Genomic DNA, 10248 nt, shown 5'->3' on the forward strand with positions numbered 1-10248 from the left:
TCGCCCAAAACTGGGATCTCCTCGTTACACATATTAAACACCCCGGAAAAGCATATCGTCATCTTTTGCATAGTTATTTACAGGATAAATAAATAGTCATAATAAGTTATAATAGTAGTAGTTATAATAGTTATAATATTAATTTCCACGAGGATGATAAAATACAGAATTGAAGAGGCGTCGGTTTGGTGTGTACACAGTGACAGAAACGTTTTATCCCGCGGCGTTGTCAACGTTGGATCCTTTTCCTGAAAAATCTATTGAGACTAATGTAATTTAAAAACAATTTTACACTATAATTGGCAGTCCTGTCCTCACGCGACCGTTGAATTTAACGACAGCTCTCTGACCCTGATCAATCCGCATTTGAATTCTGTCACTCTTGGCAAACTAATCATGCAAGACCTCATCGATATTCTAAGGATGTCGTTGTCATCTCATTATTAGCGGATCATTAGGAAGTACACTTTCATCCTTCCGGTTTTCATAGAATGTTTTATCAGTGAGGATTTGAATGATTAAACACAATTCACAAGAGCAATCATTTTCAACAACTTTTTACTCGGCAGCCGATTAAATTTCATTTGACGCTTTGAATAGGACGTATTTCTATGAAACAGAACTATGTGCAGGTGAGAAATATGGAGTGTGCTCTAGAAAGCTGGATAAGAAACAATGTGGTCAGTGGGCGTGATTCCTTTTGAAGAATTGGAAAAGCGGGATTTTAAATTCAGCGAACAGAACTATGTGCCAACTGAATGCGGGGTATATGTATGAGCCGCGGGCATGGGACGAGAGCGTTGTGCACAGGGCTCATGAGTTAAAGCGCACTACGAGGAGCCCCGACCAAGGAGCCGCATCCATTTCCGTTGACGTCACTGGCGCTTTATTATTCTCATTCACTCTTACGGCCAGAGAACTCACGAGCACATCCCATATTTCTCACCTCCACATAAATCTGTTTGATAGAAATACGTTCAATACAAAAATGAATCATCACGGAAAGTTGTATGAGTTTTGGATAGGAAGGCTTATTCAATTTTTCATTTAGCCTTCAGTCCAATTGAGGCATCAATTTTTCGCCCTCCTGACAATACATACGAGGATAAAAATGTTTCAGAACACCTCTCAAGACCAAAAAGAAACGTTCAACTATTTTCCACTGGTAGGAGCTTCAAAGAAACGAGTCAGTGCTGTATGATGGATGCAACTATTCATTCGGACTCTATAAAGATTAATGTTGGCTTAAATTTGAAAAAGTAGATGGATAAAAATATGAAACAAGTTTGGGAGGAGAGTATAAGGAAGTTGTTGAGCAAATTAAGGCCGCTTAGCCGAGAGCAACTTTTTAAATCTACTTTTATCGCAACATTGTCAGCTTTGCATTGATCATGTCTAGTTCCTTGTTTGCATACCTCATTGGATTCACGGTTTGACATACCTTGTTTTATGTGTTTAATAATTGTATCTGTAGGTTATGGACTCGTCCTTAAGCCGTTTTAAGAGTTGTAGTACAATGTGTCTCATCCATATCTGTTAAGAGCTCGAAATATTTTAGCCTGCAATTTTTCTACGATGAATCTGTTTCTGATTCCAGAGATCGACTTGATTCCTGCCTTTGCCACTTTCCTATCATGTTTACTAATCAGGCTTGAACTTGGGATCGTCATTGGAATAAGCATCAACGTTCTGTTTCTACTCTACGCTTCTGCTAGGCCCACCGTACACGTCGAAAAACTTATGGTAAGTTCTAGCACAAATTATAAATATAATAAAAGGGACCACTCTGATTGGCCAACAATCTCCCCACGGGCGCAACTTTTCGTTAAGCGGGAATGCAGACAGCCACCTCATCAAGAGGGGTCGGGGGGGGGGGGGGGGCACAAAAAGATAATCTACGAAGGAGGATCTGCGTGACCACCCCAGCTCTCAAGAGGGGCTTGGGGGATTTCCCTAAGAGATTAAAGGGGGAATGAAAGGAGGCATGAAAGGGGGCATGAAAGGAGGCATGAAAGGGGACATGAAAGGGGGCATGAAAGGGGACATGAAAGGGGGGTCGAGGGGCGGAGGCCTCTCCCATATGATTTTGAAAAATTTCAGTCGTCTCAGCAGTAACTTTAAGCTGTTCCGGCTGAAAAGTTGATCCAATTTCAATTTCAAGGATGAAAGATATGTTATGTGCTTTCTTGGCAAAATAGCTCCCATTTCTCGGAAGGGGCCAGGACCCACCCCCGTCCCCCTATTTCCGTCGATAAATCTGTCTCAAAAGTGGGATGCAACGTGATTTGAAAATAGAGACTTCGGAGAGTGACCCACTCGAATTACGGCCGATTGCCGCACATGGAGAAAAATGAGTCGCAAACATACGGCTAATTTTACTTGCAGTGCTTACACGGGTTCGGGGTGCTTGTAGTGTTAGAATATGAAAATAGTTCCATATTTTTTTCTGATGGTGCCTAGCTTGTTACCGTATGAGTCGTGTAACTTGGACAAATGTAATGACTCTTCTTTCAATAGGTTCTTTTCTAAATAATGAATCCGTCATTTGACTGATTACAGAAATGTGATTGCTTTCATGGAAGTTGATTACGTGGGGAAATAAAAGAAAATCTGCAACACAGCAAACTCTGTGGCAAATGTTGGTGTTTTCATTATTAAGCTCACTCTTCTGAGCGTCCATTAGAAATTAGCCTTTTGTACATGATCGGTAGAAGAATGGACTTGACAGCACATAGCATGCAACGTGACGTGCGAACGGACCAGTGGCGTGGCGTGAATTGCGATGTATCGATTGTTATGCCATTAAAACCTATGGTAAAGAATCGATTATTAAGGTGTTCGATGCGAACACCCTGTTTATCGATCCTTTTCCATAGGATTAAATGGCATAACAATCGATACATGGCAAGGTACGCCGCGCCACTGGAACTGAGCATGCCAATTTCGCGAATTTTCCTCGGCTCCTTTGAAACGTTGCGTAAGGCGTATCTTCGTCGCAAGATCGATAGCTCTATCAAATAAACAAGGTCGCAATAAGGATCTCGTTTTGGAGAATCCTTCATCCAAGTTTTTTGAATCAGAGACAAATTGAGACCTTCCACTGCCATCTTGGCGACAGCTAGGAACTTCTACTCTCTGATCGGTGTCAAATAAATCTTTGAAACTACCGACCTCCCAAGTAGCACACTGCAGCCGAGATGTTGAAATGAAGTTCCAATTCAATACAATACCTATAATTTTAATTCTTTTCGAAGGTTGGGTTAGGTTGTTAGGTTGGGTTGGGTTAGGTTAGGTAAGGTTGGATTGGATTAGGTTAGGTTGGGAAATTTTAATGCTTTTGAACCATCAAATTGCGATATCCACTAATCATTTTAACCGCGTTATGCAGAAAGGAACCAAGCCGCATCAGCTATTGTCAAACAGGATTCTTTGTCAAATTTTTAGAAATGGAAGTAAAATTGTCGGTCTGCTGCAGTTTTCATGGCTAACAATGTTCTTATTGGTCCTCAATGCATGAAAATGTGTTCAGCTTCACAAATGTACATCGCACAGTGGTCAAAAATGGGGGAATTAGTGGACAAATTAAGATCCTCTGTCAAACTGTTGGTCCCCAGTAGAGTTTAAATCCCGGAAAAATTCATGTTTTTATTTTTTTTAATTATTTATATATGTCAGACCGTATTGTTTATAGAACGTTGTTATAGAATAGACTTGTAGCATTATTTCAATAAAATATGCAAACTTTCAGAAATTTAAAAAAAGAAAGAAAAATGGAGAGAAAAAATTTAAAAAAGATTTAAATAGTCAAAAAAAGAATTTAAAGAATTTTTCTGGGATCTAAAGTCTACTGGGAACCAATAGTCGTACATCATTTTTAAAAAGTTAGGCAGAAGATCTTAATTTGTCCACTAATTTCCCATTTTTAATTGGACAATTTAATATTTTACATGAAAACGGTCGTGCGGATTTTCCTGCAAATTTCAGTGAATTTTCTTCAAGGTATTCGAAGAAAATTCCTTAAAATTTTCAAAGGAATCTGCACAAAGTTCCTCTCGTAAAAAATTAAATTGTTCAGTTATATTTGGCCAGAGCTGATGTGCCTTGGTTCTTTTCTGTTCAACGGAGTCAATTTGGTCCAAAAATACGGATTTGATACGATCAATAAAATGAGTTAATGTATCGAAAAGGCAGTTTTTTCGAAAGCAAGGAGAAACTGCATCTTACTCCAAATAATTTCAATCGAAGGAGCTCCTTCAATTAGTAGAGAGGCAACACGCAAGAACTATTCAGTGGGAAAGATCTCCCCATGTGATCTCAACTGTACACCAACGACCAACGTGCTGAGAAATGTGTTTGACAAACAAGCCGCTACCAGGTAAAATTGGTTGACACATACCTCAGCAGTGGCTCAACAGTCAAAAAGAGGAAAAATGAGTGTCGCTGCCCATGAGAGCATGTTGAATCCCCGAAAGTAATCATTCCTACCATTGTTGAAAACCAAATATATGGTGTCTGATTGTCTTTCGTTTGAATTTATTGTTTTTACCATCGTGTCAAAGTTATGACTTTTAAAATTGATTGTTCCGATTTGCAGACGGAAGCAGGTTGTGAGTACCTATTAATCACTCCGGATCGAAGTCTCGTGTTCCCATCGGTGCAATACATCCGAAATTTGGTGAGCAAAGTTGGAGTTAAGCAAGGCTCTAGCTCCATTCCTGTCGTCATTGACAGCCGCCATGTCCAGGGTGCCGACTTCACGGCCGCTGAGGTGAGTAAAAATAGAATTTATACAACATATCTCGATGGTCAAAGTGCAATACCACGTATCTCTATTGCAGCGTTTCAAAATTTTCGCTACTCTTCCATTTTTTCGAAGAGGAACAAGCCAACTTTATTGCTTGAAAGCACGCAATATTCTGCAACTAGAGAATCTATCAAGAGAGTTTTCAAGAAATTTCTAATGTTATTTATTATGTAATTTATGTAATGCAATTTATGCAATTTCTAAGCCATTTTCTAACGTTACCAGTTCTGAAAGGCATGAACATCCTTTTAGGCTGTAAGAATTCCCTGGTAAAAATTGGCAGTAGAATCTGTGTTCCAAACTACCATAGACCTACGGCCGGCTGTAAGATTTCCAATAGCTTCTATAGCCGGCTACACAATTTCTTATAGCCTTTTATAGCATAGCCGATGGTGATTAAGCAACTCACAGCCAGGCGATAAAGTGTATGCTAAACGTCATTAATTACGGATGCTAGGACTTAGTGAGTTTTTGGACCACTGCTTTCTTTTTGGGCCGTAGTATCTTGATTTATTTTGCGAGGAAAGCTCCGTACTTTTGATGGATGCCTGCCATTCCTATTATTTTAGAGCGCCTTCAGTTTCGTATGATACTGTGCAATACCTCTGGTGTGAAATAGTTGCTTCAAGCGCCGTGGCACGCTGTGGTGCGGCAGGCGGGCAGCCAGCGCGAAACGCGCATTGGCGCCTACAAACCTAACAGGGATACTTCACGCGTTGCGCAATGCGTGAAGTATCCCTGTTAGGTTTGTAGGCGCCAGTGCGTCGCCGCTCCGCTTTGTGTTAGGCTCTAACATTTAATCTGGCGGAGTCAGCGTTATTCAACTCATGATTTTGAAATGTTAACACATCCTGTATGGATTATTCTCGTTTTAATTGATGAAAAAAAAAATATGTATCAAAGGAAAATATAACGTGTGTTTTCTGTTTTGTAAGTATGAAGGTGGTTCCGTATCAAACTTAATGATTTCCAAAGCACACGAATTTCTACACAATTTCTTATAGCCTTTTATAATCGATGGCGAAAAAGCAACAGCCAGGCGATAAAGAGTAAAGCCCGGCGATAGGAACTATAGCCCGGCTGCATAATTTTTTATCGCTTCGTATAGCCCGGCCGTATGATTTTCTCCGCATTCTACAGCCAGCTATATGATTTTCTGTAGCCTTCTTTAGCCGGCTATAAGAATTCCTATGGTATTTTGAAACGCAGCTCTTATCGCCGATTTTTACCAGGGTTAGTTAGGATTTTGTTTTGTAGTTTACATTCGATCGGTCAATTCAAAAGACCGCCCCCTTTCCCTCAAAATTTGAGATCAGCAGGTCTAGAAAGTGTTTCAAAGGTTGTGTCTTTTCTTACGCCCACGGTCGATGAAATTAAATTGCGTAGTCGGCACATTACTTGGGTTGTTATGAAAGTTTCCATATTTTTCCGATACGTTGTTTTTGTGAAATTGACAATAATGAGTCAGCGTGCCATATTTATACCCTTCAATTGCAAAATACTAGCAATGCAAAGAGTAAAATTATATTAAAGCGGTTACACGCAATCAAATACTGGGTTCTTGCGTTTCGAATAATGAAAACGGAAGGATGTACTCTGATAATTAATGAATTCTAACATCTTGGAGAAGTTTGTTGAAGCAAAATAGTCGGGGTTATTTGGGTTTATCGAAAAATTGACTATAAACGCTAGAACCGAAACAAAACCAACCGAAGTTGGTTTTTTGTTTAACCGAAGTTTCAAAACCTGTCATCGCCACTTTATAACATCATTTGAAATTATTTTTTTTTCAGGGTGTCAAATCTTTAATCGACGATTTTGTGACGCGGAAGCAACCGCTACTTTTCTACAACCTAAAACAAAGCGTGGTTGAAATATTCAGAGGTGTCCAGCCTGCGGAGTTCCATTACTGTCAAACAGAACAAGAACTTCAAAATATGATTCAAGGTATGTAGCATGTGATTTCAACAAGTTAATACGTGAAGATTGTGCTCACTCCAAAGAATCAGTTGATCGAGTATTTGAACTTTCGCTCCCATTAGTACGTGGGAATTTGTTAAGTATTATAGTAAGGGAGATGACACACATTTAATGAAACTTTCATAACAGTATCATTCATTCCTACGAGAGTTTTTTATTTATTTGTTTATTTTTTTTCAATAATTCTATAATTTACAGCACATACATGATCCTTACAGGGATGTGAGGAGTCAAGAGTGAGCAAACTCAGTTCTCATAGTTCTGATGCTTACACTGCCGTGCTAAGGAAAAACGCCGTACGAACCTTCAGGCGTTGCCAAATTTTCTTCGATATAACACGAATTCCCTGGTAAACTTATGAAGATTTTTCTTCCAATTTTCAGGGAATATTCTTTGCATTTTGATCTAAAGTTCCTGAAAATTTCAAAAAAAAAAATATTCATAATTTTCCTCATAAATAAACATTTTATCAAAGGAAATTTGGCAACTCTCGAAGTTCATACGGCGTTCTTCCTTAGCACGGCAGTACAGACAGGATAAAGTGTGGAGGTTGCAATTTGCGAAGCACGATTTTCAAAAGATGAAGTGCCTTCAAAAACAGATGATACCAACACTCCCACTTCTGTAAATATTTTCCGTGGAGATCCGTCTTTCAAATTAGTCACTCCTGTTTCTGACATTGATCTCATCTTCCGACCAATGCCGCCTCTTTTTCATATACTTTTTTATTCGTAGGCAAAGGTTTACATGATAGTTACTCTCTGAAAATGCATCCTGTTGAAATCAATTTCTTCCAATAGGGAATTACAGTATACGGATACCTAAGTTCAAAATTCCTTCAATTTTATTTCCATTCATGCGCGATTTTTCTGCTGACACTATTCTCTCATAATTACCCCATTTCCTTTTGTTTGTTGCAGATTACTGCTCGAAGAGTCATATCAAGCCACACAACAGGGTGTAAAAAGTGTATCATAAGTGTACAGAAGAAGCTAAACTAACTTCTAGGCTAAGCCGATAGTTCTTGCGGACCTGATAACATAATATTAACTGACTTATGATTTTTGTGTAATTAGTGCGTAATTTTAAACGGTTTGATATTGTATTTAATTGTTTATGAAACTTGTTTTAGATATTTTAAATTATGACCGTGTATTTAAAAAGCAATAGAACAAGTTTTCAATTTTGTTTAACTCATGTTTTTTCTTTGGCTTCGCCTTCCAGACCTTTTCTTGCTATAACATTAATTCAATTCTCATTACAAACTTTAATGCAAGCACGTGCACAAGTATTTCTAACCACTCACGTGAATTCTGTCAACTTTTTATACAACTTGGAATCTAGTTTGAGTGTAAAGTTTTATTTTCTGAACTTACTTACTCTATCTCTGAATGAGGTTACTTAAACTCGAATTCCCAACCTACCTATTGTGACTAATTGTCGTAACTTTGAGCATCTTACCATATTTTTTTATGCTTTTTCAGACAAACTTCGACGATGAAAGTCAATTTGTAACGTAAATCCTTTGAACTTCTACTGCATAAAATGCACACATATATAATTTCAAAGGCAATCATTTCAGCCCGAATGGTGACATTTTGCCGTCATTTGTATTGAAAATACGTGAATGTAAATTAAATAATTGCTATCGAATAATTTTAAATCTTTTTTAACCTTTCCATGTCTACTTCATTTTTATGATGAACATCATGCATGACGGCACTATATTGACGATGAAACGTTCAAAACACGAATCTCGTTTGCGGTGCTTACAAAGTTTCGCTCCTGTTTCATTTTTTTAAAACAGAACAATTCAACATCACACCTTGTAGTTTCCTCAGAATTTGCCTCACACAGAGAGGAACATCTTGGAAGATTTTAAGAATTGACGTTACGTAGTTCTCCATTCAAAAATTTAAGGATGACAGGAAGTCTGCAACGTCGCGTCGCAAACCGAGATTCTGTTTGGTAGTTCCATCATCGACATGTGATGAACTCAGGCATAGTGTGCCTCAACGTGGAAATTTAAATTGTTCATCGGGCTCAGCGAAAAACCCATGTTGGGTGAGATACATAGGATTTCAGCTTCCAGGGCAACGTTCCTTAGCACGGCAGAGTGGGTCAATTTTTGGAATGTTGAGCGTGTGTGCTTTTTAATACTTTCAAGAATACCCGCTCAATTTCAAGCCATAATTTGCATTCATGTTATAAATGTTTGAAATGAATCGTTTCCAAAAGCAGCAACAGCGCAGACAAGCTGTAACTGCGTTCTTCTCCAATTCTCGATTTATTCTCATTCTTTGACTTCGAAATACTTGCAATGCTGCTAAGGAAGAACGCCGTATGAACCTTCAGGCGTCGCCAAATTGCCTTTCATAGAACGCGAATTTCCTGTTAAATTTATGAATATTTTCTTCCGAATTTTTCAGATAATTTAGTTCACAATTTTACCAAGATTTTGAAAATTTGAAGGAAAAATATTCACAAAAAATGAACGTTTTATCCGGGGCAATTTGGCAACTCTCGAATGTTCATACGGCGTTCTTCCTTAGCACGGCAGAATGGGTCAATTTTTGGAATGTTGAGCGTGTGTGCGTTGCGCCAATAGATGCGAAATTACCTCCTCTAAGCGGTGATATAGTTATTCCACTTTTATTTAATTTTGTTTCACCCGGAAGACCATTCACCTGTCCTCATCACAAACTTTACCAACGTTTATATTAACTTAGAAGTTGGGTCATCGAAACTGACAGGAACCATTATTGAGTCAACACACACGCACGCGCACTACAACACTGCCGTGCTAAGGAAGAACGCCGTATGAACATTCGAGAGTTGCCAAATTTCCTTCGATAAAATGTTTATTTTTGAGGAAAATTATGAATATTTTCCCTTGAAATTTTCAGACGTTGTAGATCAAATTACAAACAAAATTATCGGAGAAATTGGTAGACAAACATTCAACAATTTTCCTGTGAGTTAGTGATTTGCCAGGGGAAATTTGGCAACGCCTGAAGGCTCATACGGCGTTTTTCCTTAGCACGGCAGAACACACGAGGAAACACGAGGCCAGAGTATCGAAAAAGGTCAATAATGCTGTTAGTATCTCGACTGACGAATACTGCTCCGAGTTGGTTGTGGCGCCTTCATGCAACTATTCGTGTTCCGCGGGTGTGAGTGTTGCATGCTCATAAATTGAAGGCACTCGTGTTTCTCTCACTTTTTCAGAAATACACGGGAGATGCCGTATGCCGTTAGTTACAGCACTAGAATACCGCAGTGCCTATGCAGAGATGTTATTGCCTTCTCAGTCTATTTACAAAAAGAAAGTGTCGCTTCCTGATTAGTTGACAAATTTAGGTTTTTGTGAATTTTACAACTTCCAGCTTTTGAAATAAGTTTTGAACAACCTTTGAATGATATTTTCATTGAGGAGAAAAAGAAATATAATGAATGAGAAGAAG

General features: G+C 38.6%; 1 protein-coding gene across 1 annotated transcript in view; it reads left to right on the forward strand.

Moving 5' to 3' along the window:
- The window catches only part of LOC109041460 (sodium-independent sulfate anion transporter), a 57944-nt gene extending 49967 nt beyond the window's left edge, over positions 1 to 7977 (forward strand). The window contains exons 9-12 of the mRNA XM_019057824.2: positions 1598 to 1743; positions 4595 to 4768; positions 6598 to 6751; positions 7705 to 7977. Of these exons, the coding sequence (XP_018913369.2) occupies positions 1598 to 1743; positions 4595 to 4768; positions 6598 to 6751; positions 7705 to 7748 (518 nt within the window). The 3' untranslated portion in view covers positions 7749 to 7977. The remainder of the gene's footprint in view (positions 1 to 1597; positions 1744 to 4594; positions 4769 to 6597; positions 6752 to 7704) is intronic.
- Positions 7978 to 10248: the final 2271 nt, after the last annotated feature.

The sequence above is a fragment of the Bemisia tabaci genome, chromosome 8, assembly GCF_918797505.1.
Source record: "Bemisia tabaci chromosome 8, PGI_BMITA_v3".
Lineage (NCBI taxonomy): Eukaryota > Metazoa > Arthropoda > Insecta > Hemiptera > Aleyrodidae > Bemisia > Bemisia tabaci.